Raw genomic sequence first — 16857 nt, forward strand, 5'->3', positions numbered from 1 at the left:
TCACAAGGACTTTTGCCTAAAGATCAAAAGAAGATAGGTAATTGTCTATTTGAAGAAAAACGTAATGCTAGAAAAGATTCTTGTATTCTAAAGGAGGAATGTAATCACCTTCACCAGCCATGTCCCTACAGAGGGCCAGTTGGATGTAGTGGCATATTTTCAGGGATTATGAAAAGGTCTTGAGGTTCACTTTCTTTCGGGTTTGAGTGTTAGTAGTAGTTACAAGTTACAGACTCGATAATATGTTATCAAGGTTTTTTCCTCTTCACTAAGTTTTATACTGAAGTCTTCTAAAATTAATCTTATTAATTCATTTATTTTAGCTTATATAGATTGGTTCCTTGCTATGTACAATATTGAATTTAGCTCTTGCTTTTCTCCTTTCTCTCTCCATTTAGTATCAGGTACTTTGTTCCAAGTAATATTCTTTTGTTTAGTGAGCTTCTTATACTTTACGTATTCTTCTTTCCTACCCTTTTTCAGAGTGGTGTTAACTCTATTTTCAGAGCAGGTAATAGTTAAATACTACTCTATTTCTCTTGTCCCTGTGTTTGTTCTGTAGTAAGAGATATTCATTGCTTACTATCAGCTGTGTGCTGAAACTTTTCTAAGTGTTCTTTCTTTTTTTCCCCCTTAATATTTATTTATTTATTTATTTGGCTGCAGCAGGTCTTAGTTGCGGCACGTGGGATCTTTAGGTGTGGCATGTGGGATCTAATTCCCTGAGCAGGGATCGAACCCCGGCCTGCTGCATTGGAAGCACGGAGTTTTAGCCACTGGACTACCAGGGAAGTCCCCCAGGCGTTCCTGATTATCTGAAACTCTGTCCTATACAGTTGTCCCTTGGTGTCCGAGGGGGATTGGTTCCAGGACCTTTCACACCATACCAAAATCCATGGATGCTCAAGTCCCCTGTATAAAATGGCATAGTATTTGCACATAACCCACATAAATCCTCCCATATACTTCAAATCATCTCTAGATTACTCATAATACCTAATACACTATAAACACTATGTAAATGGTTGTAAATATAATGTAAATGATAGGTAAATCGTTGCCTGCGTGTGGCAAATTCAAGTTTTGCTTTTTGGAATTTTGGGATTTTTCTATCCATGTTTGGTTGAATCTGAGGATGTGGAACCCATGGATATGGATGGCCAACTGTTAACTTCTCCAGGAAGCATTTGTGAGAACAGTATTCCCCATGTTATTATGTGTTCACACAGTTTTATCTGTGTACTTTTACTTGGAGGTCAGTATAGAATTTTTGGCTGCCTGTAAAACCCTCACCTCACATTTTCTTTCCTGAGAACCTTAAGTTTGTCACTCAGTTATCTGGTGGCACACGGTGTCACTGTGTGATTTTCTTTTCCTTACACATGTGATTATCTTTTCCTTACACATGATGCAGTTCTTTTGCTTGGATGCCCACGAGATGTTATTTTCTTTAAAGTTTGTTTGTTTCACTAGACTGTCTTAGTGTCAGTAGTTCTGGGTCAGTTTTCCCAGGGGCGTGTTTGTACATTTAAGTCTTTTATTTCTGGATATTTTTCTTGAATTATTTTAGTATTCTTTCTGTTCCTCCGATTTTAGCTTTTGGGTGATTCTGTTATATGGACGTTGGAATTTCATATCTGTTCCCATCTGTCTCTTTTTTATTATCTGTTTTCCTTAAATGCCCCATGGTGTCAATTTCTTCCATGTTCCTCTAGTTTAGCCTTCATTTCTGAAAAGTTTTCCAATTGCTGCTTGTTTCTTGACTGTGTCTGATTTTTCTCACATCTTCTCTTGTGTAGAGCTGTCTCTCATCTGGGCTCTTATGTTTTTGATGTAAGTTCCTCTTTCATGGCCTCTGTTATGTGCATAATGTTAGGTGATAATTCCCATCTGCCTTGTGGGCATATTTTGGGGTTTGCCTCTGTTGCCCATTGGTGCCACCACGGTCCTCTCCCGTGAGAAGGGCTGAGGGTATTCCAGGACAGCTATCCTCGCTGCAGAGCTCTTCAGTATTCCCATGGCATACTCAGGTTTCTCTGTATAGTCTCCCCTGTGATACCTGTTGAGGTCGGCCTCCTTTGGGCCCACCCCGTAAGCATCTGAACCTCATCTTTCCTTTACGCGCGGGCCTCACCCTACTCGGGATGTTATTCTCAGTATGTGTCCTCAGCGCAGGGCTCTGCCTTTCCTGGAAGGCCATTTGGCTGGGTGTTTGCAGAGACTTAAGGGCTGGGTTAGACACACTGTTTTCTGGTCTCAGGTCCTGCATATAACCTTTTGAACCCTTTTACAGTCCAGCTGGAGAAGTTTTCCTTCTGAGGTGTTCCCCAGATGGTGTTTCCTATCTTGCTTAGGTAAAGGACTGTGTCAACTGATTCTAGGCCTCCTTGAGGCAGCTTTAATAGCTTGTTGTAACCTGTTCCTCTGTTTCACAAAACCACTAAGTTTACCAAGCTGGTCTACTTAAAATATGTACAACTGTAGTTTTAAATATTACAGGCTACAATAAATTACTTGTTTTTAAAAGTTTATTTGTATTTATGCCATTTGTTCACCACTTTTATTTGTGGTTTAACCAGATGAGAGCTTTATGCCCATAAGAGTGTGGGAGTGGGTTCTTTTCTGCTCCCTAAATTTTTTCATTCTTGGCATATAGTGGCATCCATGTGCCAGCATGGCTTTGGCCTTCAGCTGGCATTCAAGCCGAGTCTTGTCCCTTGTCTCTGGATTTCTACATGAAATGCAGTTTTTTTTCCCTGATATTGAGAGCCAGGTGTATTATTTGTAAACATTGTATGTAGATTTTTCAATTGTTTGTAATTGAGAAAGAATGTAGTTTGGTGTTGCTTCAATAATTTTTAATACTACATTAAGTATTTGTTACAAATTTAAGTGTTGAAGGTTATGTTTTCTAGAGAAATAATGATAGTATATAAATGCATGGGTAGAAGCCAGCCTGGACTCCAGTTTCAGAAAAAGTTAAATGTCTAGTTTATTCTTATTGTTTCAGCCAGTGGGGACAAAATTATGTGGGCATTAGAATGGGTGAAATTGAATTTCTTGAATTAATGAGAAATGGATTTCTATTTTATAAAGCCATATGCATGTGCGGTTATTTCATGTAGTCAGCCCTTGTCTTTCTTTGATTAATTTGGATAATTGTGAGTTGACTGAATTAAAGGCAACTCAGAAAGCTGAAAAACTGATACTTAATTTTAAGGCTAAGTTGCTATTGACTAGTTGTGTTTTTCTGCGTGTCCACAGTTAGGGTGCACAAGAAGCTTCTATTGCTAGAGACGGGCCGCACCTGTGAGCCACCACTGCATGGCTGTGGGACTGGGAGATGGCTGTCTGTAGCCACCTGAACCCCGAGTGTGGCAGCATTAGCTAGCATAGGACTGGATCATCTGTGATGGGAGCATGCTAGCTAGCAGTAGTGGTGTTGGTAGGAGTGCATACTTTTGAGATGATACCTTACGTGTGTATATGTGTGAATACAGAAAACATCGGAGCAGTGTGGGGCCGAGCAAACCTGTTTCCCAGCCCCGGCGGAACATCGTAGGCTGCAGGATTCAGCATGGGTGGAAAGAGGGGAATGGCCCCATCACCCAGTGGAAAGGAACCGTTCTGGACCAGGTGCCTGTAAATCCTTCTTTGTATCTTATAAAATACGATGGATTTGACTGTGTTTATGGACTAGAGCTTAATAAAGATGAAAGAGTTTCTGCGCTTGAAGTCCTCCCTGATAGAGTTGGTAAGTTCTCTTTACTATTTGTGCATTATATGCTTTAAAAATGATTACTGAAATGGATGCTTTTTGATTATTAGCATTACTGGTATTTTTTTTATTGGAGCATAAGCACTTCTGATACACATTTAAATCAGTCACCTAAAACCACAAAAACTGCTCAGCAAATGTTCTAAAACCAAAGTTCAAGGAACTGTGAAGGATATAAAGACGTATAAAATTGTTCCCCAGGAAGTCGACAGTCTAATAATTTCTAATATGATTATTTCCCACATTTTGCTCACTGTTTATCTGGACTCTGGTGAGTAAGAGTATTTCTCATTAGCTCAAATATTCAGTGTGCTCATTTCATCAGATTATAATAGGTCAGAAAAATTTCATGTATTTATTTTAGGATCTTTATGTGAAGTGAATTTTTATCATTGTGTATTATTACGTAAGTGATAATTGTACCTTCAGCCAAAATTTAAGCAACCAAAACATGTGAACTCTATTATACTACATTCTGGGGGTTCGTTTGTACAAGGTTTGTGGGAAGTGAATGGCTTTTTTAATGTCATACAAATCAGTTTCACCTTGCATACCTTAGGTTCCTTAAGGCATAAGGTGTCAGTTAAATAATAATGACTGGTTTTATTTTTAAGAATAAAATAAAATATGATTTTATTTTTAAGATCAACAGAATACACCCAAATTGTTACTTTCTTCAGAGTATTTACTTTGAAATGTTTTCTTATTATTACAGTGATGCTGCTATTGCTTGAATCTGGTTTATGCTTTTGGAATTGTCCTTAAAAGCCTATATATTTACAAATAGAGCCTCAGCAGATCTGCACTTGGAGGATAGAAATTTGGGATCAAATTGTCAAGGGAAGACGCTTACCTAGTCCCCTTTCCCCCTTTGTTTTTGCCGTTGTGTCCCTGGAACACATGCTTCCTCATCAAGTTAACTTTGCCAGAGCAGCAAGTTATTTTTTAATCCTTGCTTTAGATAGCAAACACTGTCTTTATTCATCCTGTATAAATATAGTTCAGTTTTCACAGAAATCTTTCTTTAAATTTGTATTTTTAACCGAAGGTAACTAATTATGTAATAGTAAATCTTTGGCATTTTAGTCGAAGTTCGGCTGAACACGTTCTTCCTCGTGAGGCACATCCTCTTTCCTCTTGATCTTGACATCAGTCCATTTTCCACATTAGAAATTAACATTGAAGAATCTTCCCTTCAGGGCTTGTAAAGTATTATCCACACCTTTATATCAATTATTTGTGCTCAGTAATTATCATACATTCTTTTTCTGACCCAGAATTTTAGTTTCTGACCCCGTCAAGGGCAAGGCTGCTAGCTTACTTGAAATTTACTGCATTCTGCCACATGACCTGTGTTAGCTCTATTGTCATCATAGGACAGAAGAAACCTTGTATCTTGATAAAAAAGTGATTTGACTAAACCAAAATATCCGAAGATATATGAGTATCTCTGGTGATGGGATTTAAGGGTTTCTTAATGTTTTTCTTTCTAGTTCTGGGCCATCTCTGTTTCCAACAGTAGACATGGATTGCTTTTGTAAACAGAAAAGCAATTTTAAAAAGGAAATCCAAAGGCCTGTGTGCAAACCAGCAATATGTTACATGCCTAATTTAATTAGGAGTTAACTATGGTATTCCCTATGATACTTTAGTCTGAAAAATTATTTGGACTTCATTTATGTTCCATGTAGGAAGAAAATGGTCTTTCCTAATTTGCTTAAGGCAGGCAGTACATTAGACTAAAGTTACAGTTTTGTTTTCCTTAAGCTAAAGGTGGAGAGAAAAGTAAGTCAGTCAACCCAAAAGCATGTGATGTCACAGCGTACCAGTTCCCAAAGTGTAGTCTGAGGACCCTTGAGGTTCCCAGAGGCCCATTCAGGAGGCTTATGAGGTCAAAATTGATTTTCATAAAAATCTTAAGATATAATTTGCCTTTTTCACTCTCATCCTTTCACAGTTATACACTGGAGTTTCCCACTATTTGGAAGATCTGCATAACTCAGTGAATACAATATTTTCTATATGAGCAATGCATGATGTTACCAAATCATATTTTGGTGAAAGAGCCATTCAAAGACTGACAGATTTTTTATGTTGTGGTAAAAACACAAAACATTAAATTTACTACCATAATTATTTTTAAGTGTACAGTTCAGAGGCATTTAAGTATATTCACATTGTTATGGAATAGGTTTCCAGAACTTTCTCATTTTGCAAATCTGTAATTCTTTCCCCATTAAAACAACAGCTACTCTTTTCTGCCTCCCACTGGCCCCTGGCAGCCACCATCCTGTTTATATGAATTTGATTACTTTAGATACATCATAAGTAGAATCATGTAGTATTTGTCTTTTTGTGACTAGATTCTTTCCCTTAACAGAATGTCCTCAAGATTCATCCATATTGTAGCATGTGATAGGATTTCCTTTCTTTCTAAGGCTGAATAATATTCCATTGCATGTGTATACCACATTTTTTTTCCCATTCATCCATGATTGGACACTTGGGTTCCTTCTACCTTTTGGCTATTGTGAGTACTGCTGCTGTGAACATGGGTATACAAATATCTCTTCGAGCCCTTCTTTCAGTTCTTTTGGGTATTTAACCAGAAGTGGAATTCTGAATCATATGGTAATTTTGTGTTTAATTATCTGAGGAGCCTACATACGTAATATTTTCCATAGTGTTAATGTTTTACAGTCCCACCAACAGTGCCCAAGGGTTCCAGTTTCTCCACATCCTCACTAATATTTATTTTCTGTTGGTTTTGATTTGCATTTCTCTGATGATTAGTGATGTTAAGCATCTTTCATATGCTTTTTGCCCGTTCGTATGTCATTTTTGCAGAAATGTCTATTCAAGTCCTTTGCCCACTTTTTTGATCAGGTTGCTTGATTTTTTTGTTTTGTTTGTTGTAGAGTTGTAGGCGTTCTTTATGTATTCTGGAGACAAATGAATTTTAATTTAATAGTGTGACAAGTTTATTGGTAATGATTTCAGATTCTACATTGCAATTAACCTTTAAGGAAAGCTACCACTTGTTGAGTTTTGATGTGGTATCATAGAAGAATATCTAGAATTATCTGAAAAAACTAATAAAATATTTTTTCAACAGCATATCTTTGCGATTTTATACACCAACTAAAAGTACATACAACAGATTGAATGCTGAAACAGATATGAGATTCTAGCTGTCCATTTTTAGAGCTAGACATTTCTTACTAATTTTTTGTTAGAAAATATTTTTCATTAAAAATGTGTTTCTGTAAGTATTTAAAAATATTTCTAGATATGTCATTTATAATTTCTAAAATAGTTGGTACTGATATTTATCATCCATGTAAACAAATGTACAAAAACTTTTAAGAATGTAAAGGAGTCCTAAGATGAGAAAGTTTGATAACTTCTGGTATGAAGAAAACTAGTGGGATTTTGCTTTAGTGTCATGCACAGTGGGGAATTCTATGTTATTTTTGGTAATTATTGCATACTTAAGCAAAGAAAACTACCGTATGTTTGCAGTGTCCTTCTGATAAAATTGGATGGCAGTATCTTTACCAAGAAATTCTAATCTTTGTTCCTTTGAACTTTGACAAAAATAGAAGCACTCATGAATAAGATAGAAGTGCTAATTTTTTTTTAAAGATAATTGTCTAAAATGCGAGGAATGGAAAAACCTTAGAATCAGTAGGTTCCTCCATAATTTTCCCAATATTAAAAAAGAAAATGAAACTTGTGATTTCTCACCTGTGTCTTCAAGGAATGTAGAGCAGGGCTGCAGAGGGCTATTGATACACCAGTAGGGAGGCCTGTGTTCCTAATCACACAGGCCATCAAGAACAACCTGCTTTCCTCTGAAATAATTTATACAACAAATGTTGAACCCCTGTGATCACAGTATTGGAAACAAGATGGGAAAGGCCTTTGCTTTCATCACTGTGCAGTCTAAAAGCAAGTAAACAAACATGTAAAACAAGATAACTGCAGAGAATGGTAAATGTCTTTAAGAAATCAAGCTCGGTTAGGTGACTGATTGTTGGGGCTATTTTCACCGGGTGGTCCTGGAAAGCCTCTGGGAAGACATCTGCTCAGGAAGAGCCAGCCCCCGAGGATGTGGGGGCCGTAGTCAGCCCAAGGGTATCCCAGGAAAAGATGCCCATGCTGCTGAGGTGTAGGCAGTCAAGCAGGTTGTGACGAACAGGAGGGCAGAGGGCTGGCAGGGGATGATGGCCAAGGGGCTGTGGATCTGGAGAAGCAGTTCGTTATTCAAATTATGAAAGGAAAGTGCTGGAGTATTTTAAGCAAATGACCAACACAATCTGGTATAACGGCCACAAATATCACTCTGATTACTGTAAAAATAAATTGTAGGGGCAAGAGTAAAAACCTGTGCCTTGAGTAGGTTAATACCTTGGTTTTCATAAATGGTCAGTGGTTATATAAGATATTTAAAAGGCAAGGTGGGTAAAGGGTACATGAGAACAATATTATTTTTGGAACTCTTCTGTAAGTCTATAATTTACCTCATAATTTAAAATAATTATCTATTAAACAGTAACAAAAAACACTTTATACCTTGAATAAACAACTAAAAGTTTTAATTAGGTACAGTACCAAGAACAGATGAATTCAGAAAAAAAAGAAAAACAGATTCTTTCCCGTAAACCATTGTTTGCTTTTTTGTCCCCAGCAACATCTCGAATCAGTGATGCACACCTAGCCGACACAATGATTGGCAAAGCAGTGGAGCACATGTTTGAGACCGAGGATGGCTCTAAAGACGAGTGGAGGGGAATGGTCTTAGCACGCGCCCCTATAATGAACACATGGTTTTACATCACCTATGAAAAAGATCCTGTCTTGTACATGTACCAGCTCTTAGATGATTATAAAGAAGGCGACCTTCGCATTATGCCCGATTCTAGTAAGTATAGATTGACAACTTTTATTTTTGGTAATTCAAAAGGAATTTGAATTTTAGAGCAAGATATTTGATTAACTCTTATGCAGATAACATTTAAAAATTTTAATTATTAGGGTTAAGTGATTATTCTTTTAGTCATGCACCAAGCATAGGTTGTGAAATTTTCACCCTTTTGCCAAGAATAATTTACTTTCCCTGTTCTGGACTTTGGACTTTTATATGAATGGTGTATATAATGTGGGGTCCTTTGTGACTAGCTTCTTTAACTCAGCTTATGTTTTCAAGGCTCATCCATGTTGTAGCGTGTGTCTGTACTTCATTTCTTTTAATAACCAAATACAACTCGATTGTATGGATATACTATATTTTGTTTATTCATTCATCTGTTGATGGATATTTGGATTTTTTTTGCTTTTTGGTTATTATGAAGAATTGTGTACAAGTTTCTGAGTGGACATTTGTTTTCAGTTTTCTTGGGTATATATGCCTTGGAATGGAATTGATGAGGCATAGTGATCACTCCGGGTTGAATCATTTAGGCAGCTGCCAGACTGATTTTCAAAGTGGTTGCATCATTTTACATTCTCACCAACAGTGTGTGAGAGTTCTGATTTCTCCACATCCTTACCAACACTTGTTAACTTGACTTTTTGATTCTAGCCATCCTAGTGGTAGTGAAATGATACCTCATTGTGGTTTTGTTTTTCATTTCTTTGATGACTAAAGATGTCAAGTATCTTTTCGTGTGTTATTGGCCATTTGTGTGTCTCGTTGGAGAAATATCTATTCACATCCTTTGCCTGTTTTTCAATTGCATTGTCTTTCTGTTATTGAGTCGTAACAGTCAATCGTACAGGTACAAGTCTCTTGTCAGATATGTGACTTGCAGATACTTTCTCTTATTCTCTGAGTTGTCTTTTCACTTTCTTGATAGTATTCTTTGAAGTACAAAAGTTTTTAATTTTGATGAAGTCCTATTTTTCTAGTTTTCTTTTTATTGCTCATGCTTTTGGTGTCACATCTAATTCCCTTGCCAAATCAAAGGTTATGAAGATTTGCCCCTATGTTTTCTTCTAAGAGTCTTACAGTTTTAGCTCTTACATGTAGATCTTACTTGGATCTTTGATACATTTTGAGTTAATATTTGTTTATGATGTGTCATGCCCAACTTCTTTGTTTTGCATGTGGCAATCCAGTTGTCTGAAAACCACTTTTTGAAAGGACTGTTCTTTCTCCTACTGAATGGTTTTGGCACCCTTGGTAAAAATTACTTGACTGGAGGTATGGAGATATTTCTGGACTTTGAGTTCTATTCCATTTGTCCATATGTCTATAGTTATGCCAGTGTCACACTTGATTACACTGGTTCATAATAGGTTTTAAAATCAAGAAGTGTGAATCCTCCTTTCTTCTTTTTCAGAATTGTTTTGGCTGTTCTTTGCATTTTAGAATTTTAGAATCAGCTTGTCAGTTTCTGCAAAAAAGTCAGCTGGGATTCTGTTAGGTATTGTGTTGAATCTCTAGATCAGTTTGGCGGGGGCGTATTGCCATCTTAAGTTAAGCCATTGACCCATGCGCATGAGGTGATTTTTCATTTATTGAGTTTTTTCCATTTCTGTCAACGTTTTGTAGTTTTCTGAGTATAAGTTTTTGCACTTCTTATAGTCCTAAGTATTTTATTCTTTTTGATGCTATTGTGAATAAAATTATTTTCTTAATTTCACTTTTGCGTAAGCCTTTTTTTTTTTTTTTCCTTTAAACTACTCAATAGCTTTTCCTCAAACACATGAATTCTTGGCCCTAGACAGATGTGGCCGACTGACAGACACTGGATATATTAGCAATGTAACACCATCTCTGTTCCTTTTTTTTTTTTTTTTTTTTTTAAAGTTCTTCCTGTGAACAAGCCACTCAATGAATCTACTCATGTGCTCATCTGGCCCTGACTTCTGCCTTCTTAGATTTTTTTTTTTTTTAAAGTGTGTGTATATTTGCTGTAAATGTGTAATGGAAAGTGTTATATAGGCGGGAATTTAAATATGAGAGCATACCATAAAAGCATTTCTCCAACCTATATGAAGTTCTAAACTTTTTTGTAGAGAAATGTCCAAAGCAAGTACTGTTGACTTGATAATACAAAGTATGAGGTCATTTGCACATTAAATCATTGCCTGTACCGACCACGTCTTTATCCTCCCACTCCTTTCTTTCAAGTGGTATGGAAGTTTATTTGCTGTTACTTGATGTTGTGATGTTCTGATACAAAGAGCTCTGCAGTGACCTCTGAGTCCCTGGCTTCTTCACTCATGGTTACTATAAAACGTATGGCGATCATGTGTTTGTAATTTCTTTGTACACATCAGGTGCCACAAAAGTGTGATGTGGAATGATGTTGCTGCTTGATGGAAGAGCACTGTTGAAGAAGAGTTCAGCTTAGATTTCCTCTTTACTTCCTTTTTTTAAAGAACTGATAACACTGTGCTCAGGTGGTTTGTTTGTGTTGTGTGAGATCAGAATAGCAGGTTTCAGATTAGGCCATTCAGTGAGAGAATTTATTATAATCAAAGAGGCAAACTACTGTTAATACAGATACATGATATGGTCCAAACCAGGATACATGTGAAAATAGAAAGGTGCACTGCTAACCATTGTGTCAGGACGACTGGCATAAGCGCTGACTGTCTTGGTCAAACCAGGATACCTGGTTGTCCCACTTGAAGGCTCTCTGTTACTACATGGATAAGAGCTTGAGTTATTCAGGACCTGTTAGGGGTTTCTTAAAATAGAATTGTAACTGCCTAGCTCCATCCCCTGGCTCCCCTTTTTTGTACTTTGTTTCTTTATTGTTGGCAGTGATGGTTTGTTCTCATTTTATGTGTATTCCTAGAATTTACAGAGCTCTTGCTAGGTCATAGGGCGGGCAGTGTTTTCCAACGCTCAGATTTTCCTGGGGACTTCTAAAGAAGTACAGGTGCCTCAGCCATCCTCTGAGATTCCGTTGTAATTGGTCTGAGGATGGAGTTCACTTGGCAACTATTTTTATAGCACAGGAGATCTCTTTTATTTTCAAACTGGGTTAAGAGGACCATGTGTGATGAAATGAAGTTGAGGGAAAAAAAGCTTTAAGGATTCACAGGATAAGACAGGAATACTTAGGCATTTTAAGTGTGTAGCACATTCTCAGTAATCCCAGTAGGTATTATCTGCTTTGAAATTATTTCAAAGTAAAGCAGGCTTATTTTTAAGAAGTTATAAAACACAACATTGTAAATCAACTATACTTCAATAAAATTTTTTTAAAAAAGAAAGAAGTTGTATAATTACAGTTGATTCTTGAACAGCTTTGGGGTTGGGGGTACTGATCCTCCGTGCAGCTGAAAATCTGCATATGACTTATGGGCAGCCCTTCGTATCTGCGGTTCCTCTGCATCTGTGGATTCAACTAACTGCAGATCGTGTATTTACTATTGGAAAAAATCCCTGTGTAAGTGGACCCATGCAGTTCAAACCCCTGTTGTTCAAGGGTCAACTGTATTTAGTTTTTTTCTTGACCCTTTCCTTCTTTTAGTCCATCCCTCTTTAGGTAATTATAGCTATAACTAAATATAAGCCAAAGGAATTTCTGGTTATGATTTTCAAAGTCGTTTACATGTCTAGCTCTTGGGGGGTCAGCACACTGTTTTTGTAAATAAAGTTTTATTGGCACACAACCACACCATTCATTTATATATCATCATCTGTGGCTGCTCTCATGTGACAACAGTACAGCTGAGTAGTTGGTACAGACACCGTATGGCTTCAGGCCTAACATATGTATTGTCTGGCCTTTGAAGGAAAAGTTTGCTGACTCTTGGTCTAGAAAATCAAGATGAATTCAGGATATTAAAAAAAATTTTTTTAATTATTAAAATAGATATGTGAGTTGGTGTGTATCTAAAAATTGACTCTAAATTCTCTTATTTCCCCCTTTTAAATACAGATGATTCACCTCCAGCAGAAAGGGAACCAGGAGAAGTTGTGGACAGCCTGGTAGGCAAACAAGTGGAATATGCCAAAGAAGATGGCTCTAAGAGGACTGGCATGGTCATTCATCAAGTAGAAGCCAAACCGTCTGTCTATTTCATCAAGTTTGATGATGATTTCCATATTTATGTCTACGATTTGGTGAAAACATCCTAGATGTCATCACGAACTTTGCCAAATTTGTGGAACTATTAAATGTATAATTTGTAGACATAAAGACTTGATTGCTTTCCAGTTTAATGAAAGCTTAAATGTCCCTGCGAACCCACAATCTCTGCCAGCAGAACTGGTTTTGTTCTGAATAGTACAGATTTATGTGAACACAAAGCATTTTGTGTAAGGAACTCCTTCCTCTTAAAAGAAGTCTGTCTGTTTGGAAGGGAGTTACAGGCAAGTCTGGTAAAAGTTAAGCTAGTATCATAGTCATTTAAAACTGTAGTAGACCTTATCCACTTTCCCCTTCACGCTTAACACTGTTATTCTGCTGCCACAATGCAAGCATAGTTTGGTATTTTTGTTATTGCCTTTTTTTGAGATATATATGTATCTATATCTACCTACCTATCTATATCTGTGTGTATACATATATAATGTATATATACATACACATAGATCTGTGTGCACACACACACACACACACACACACACACACACTTCATGGGCAGTCCTTTCTTTGTGGGTTGGAGTGGGGGTTACATAATTTTCTCCAGTTTAACAGGAGTGCTGACCCAAGCCACTTGTATTTAGTGTATTCAGTGTATTACTGCTGTTTATTTAAAATTAAATTTGGGCACAGGAAGCACATCGGGACATTCAGCTTATTTTGAAAGTCAAGTTCAGAGCACCATTTCAGTCTGGAGGCTTTAAACTGTAAATTAAAATATGAATCATCTGTGAACATTTACTGACCCACATTACAATTTTACAAAACAGAAATCTGGGTAAAAGGCTGCCTTTAATTCTAAGCTTTGTACATTATTTGTTTACATTTTTTTATCATAAATACTTCTTTTTAAGCAAAGCCCAGGTACTTGGTCCACATAGTGTAATGCAGGTGTATTTTGGATGGCACATTTGGTCCATTATTTGTACAAATTAGTAATCTGGAATTTTAGTACACAGATTTAAAAGGCAACAGTATATCAGCGGTTTATGTGTATTTGGTAAGTTCCTGGAAGAACGTAGTGCTTTTATATTAGAAATGTAAGTTTAAGAGTGACGTTGTTGCCTTTTAACAAGTTCTCTGGGATACCTTTATTTTTATTACTGTTATTACTGGTATATGATTATGGTCAGAAGGCTTTTCCCCCTCGGCTTTTCCCCTCAAAGAATGTCTAGACAAATAACAGCTTAAATTCCTGACACCTCTTGTGGTGCTGTATGTTCTTGCTCATGGTGTGCTGTTGATGTGGATTCATTCCATTTGGTGGATCCTACCACATCAGGGTCAGTCACCTGCACTGGCTTGTGGGTGTGACTGATAGCAGCCCTTAGCCATTGAATCCTTTCCTGCAAGGTTGTTTTAACTAAAATAGAACTGCAAAAGTGGTTCATTTAGCAGCAGAACATCAGCCTATCACTTTGTTTTGGATGATCCCTGGCAGTTTGAAAGCTAGGAGAAAGATGATTTGTGAAACCAGTCTTGTGGAGGTTGAAAATCTTACCTCAGATTTGGGCAGAAAGCTTAAATGCATATGAATCTCAGTCAAACACCAGGTCTGTGTGACGTCTCTCATGGCTGTTCTTGATGTTAAGAGATTCTGTAGTTTCAAGGCCGCGCTCTGCGTGGTTTGTGTGATGCCCATTTTTGCCTTCAGGAAGGCTGTGCCTTGTTGTGCTGGTGGGTGGTTACCTCGCGCACCATGGAAATACAGCACCCCAGTTCTCTCCAGCGTGCCCAGTGCCTCACTGACGGCAGCCAGGGGTGAGCTTCTCCGTGCAGTGGGTACCCAGGTCTTAGATGTTCCTCCTGTGCTTGAAACAAGTGTCATGCTACAGATCTGTCATCTGTTCTCCTGGAGGCTCTTGTAAGAGTTCCTGCATGTGAATCTCAAGGTTGAGCCCAGCTCCCCGTGCCCAAGTGGACACGTGTGGCCCAGAGAGGGAGTTGTCCAACGTGCACTGCATGAACAGGACACAGTGACTTCAGACTGAAAAATAAAGTCCTTTGGAGGCATCCTGAGGGTTGGGTCAGTTGAGTTGAAACATTTCTGGCATTACTTAATGACTTGCATTGTGGTTTTTCTGCAAGTACCTTTAGCAACTTTTAATACCACGTGATCTCTCTAGATGAATGTGACGTGATTTATTATCATCATTATTTTAATCATTGTTCCATTTATTGCCTTTAGGGTTGAAGGAAGGGGAAGGGGTCTTTTTGTTGTTCTTTTTTCCTTTTTTTTTTCCCCATTCTTTTTTCTTTTGGTGGCTTAAACCACACTTCCTGACGCCATGACTATGCTCCCCAGCCGAGTATTTCAGGCTTCGTCTAGGCTCATGTTTCAGATCTGCATGCACTGCTTGCATTTTCCTGGTATCGGAATGTTGGTTCCTTGTTCTAGGAATACAACATTAATTTCCAAAATTATCATGGGACTTGTGACAACACAAGACATGAATCTCTGTATAAAATGTATTGGCCTTTCTCATTGACCTGCTATAGTATTATTGTGTCGTGTGTGTGTGCGTGCGTGATGTCTGGCTGCCATGTAAAGCTTCAAAGGAAAACCTTAAAAGCAGACCATCCTTTTTTGCATGCTCTATTCTAAGTAGAATGTTCAATGTAACTAACTAAAATTGCATGTTAAATATATTTAGGTTTTTTGTTTTCTATCTTTGTTTTTATTTGTTTTCAGTTTCTGTATATTTGCTTAACTGTGCTGTTTCAGTGGTTGTAGGATAAAGATGCACTGGTGAAGCAAATGTAGTGCCAACAGAAGGTGATTTTCCAGTTGTGTATGTCATGCAGCATTTGAAGGGACTGTGCATTCTTAAAACAGTCACAGTTGCTTCTAAACCAGATTTCATTTCTATTATTGTTTTACGTGCCAAACCCTGAAGTGCATTGGGCTTGAATCTCTGAACGCTGTGGACCCATTAGAAGACTGTTTTGATTGTCACAAATTGTAGTGCCTGAAGACATCCTTGAAGCTGATTGTCTTAAAAAAAAAAAAAAAAGTTCTCCAAAGACAAAACAGGAATTATTGTAACAAAATAATTATGGTCAAAATGTCTGTGGTTCCTTGGAAATGCTGCGCTTTTTGTATTTTCCATCATTAGTGCAGTTCGAACGAATGTGTATAGTTCAGAGGTCTTCGTGTTCGCATTTTAAAATTAGGTAAATGACCTCATCTTTCAAGCTTGAATTCATTTTTAATTTTAATTTTATTTTATACAATGTGTAGACAGTTCCCTGTTCTCTGCATTTAGAAGTATAAACAATATAAATCTGTTCATTCTGTAAGTAATTTTTATAATTATGATGTAACTCTATCCTATCCTTAAAACATTTAAAATAAACCCTTTATGTGCAACTTTTGACTGTAAATTTTGTGCTTATGAGCAAACTGATGTGTTAAACGTGCTTCTGAAAAAGTTTTTGAAGTTTTACTTGAAGATTTTAAGAGACCTTTTTTCCCTCTTTTCACCAAATGTAAATGTCAGATATATATAGGAACAGAAAGAAATAGAATTTTTATTTGAATGATAATTAATAGTACCTGTAAAGAAAGGGAGCAATAATCAATAGCCCCAATATATTATATAGTCCAAAATATGAAAGTTTGTGATTAGCAATTAATGAGAAGTTTCAATTTATCATAAAATTTTAAACTTAAAAGAATTGTTTAAATAGAATTAAATAATGTATGTTTTATACTTTCACATCTTTTCTTGCTATAATTATATATTGCTTTTATTAATACTTAAATACCAACTAGTGAAATTCAGCAGTGAAAAATCTCCATTTTTTTTTCAGTAGTAAGGACAAAGGCATGTAGGTAATACTGGAACTATATGTACTCTGTATTTTATCTTGCTGGATAATTTTATCAGTGAGGGGGAAAAGTAGAGTTTATGGTATGCCTGCCCTTAATTAGATTCATTTTTTATGTTTCCCTGTTTGGCCCAAAGA

The 16857-nt window shown here is 37.0% G+C and overlaps 1 protein-coding gene across 2 annotated transcripts in view; it reads left to right on the top strand.

Annotated features, from left to right (window-relative positions):
* Positions 1-16258, top strand: part of SPIN1 (spindlin 1) — a 65926-nt gene extending 49668 nt beyond the window's left edge. For both annotated transcript variants that reach the window (XM_057548306.1, XM_057548305.1), the window contains 3 exons: positions 3501-3754; positions 8469-8702; positions 12682-16258. In XM_057548306.1, coding sequence (XP_057404289.1) covers positions 3501-3754; positions 8469-8702; positions 12682-12881 — 688 coding nt within the window. In that variant the 3' untranslated portion in view covers positions 12882-16258. The remainder of the gene's footprint in view (positions 1-3500; positions 3755-8468; positions 8703-12681) is intronic.
* Positions 16259-16857: the final 599 nt, after the last annotated feature.

The sequence above is a fragment of the Balaenoptera acutorostrata genome, chromosome 6 (genome assembly GCF_949987535.1).
Source record: "Balaenoptera acutorostrata chromosome 6, mBalAcu1.1, whole genome shotgun sequence".
In the NCBI taxonomy this organism is placed as follows: domain Eukaryota; kingdom Metazoa; phylum Chordata; class Mammalia; order Artiodactyla; family Balaenopteridae; genus Balaenoptera; species Balaenoptera acutorostrata.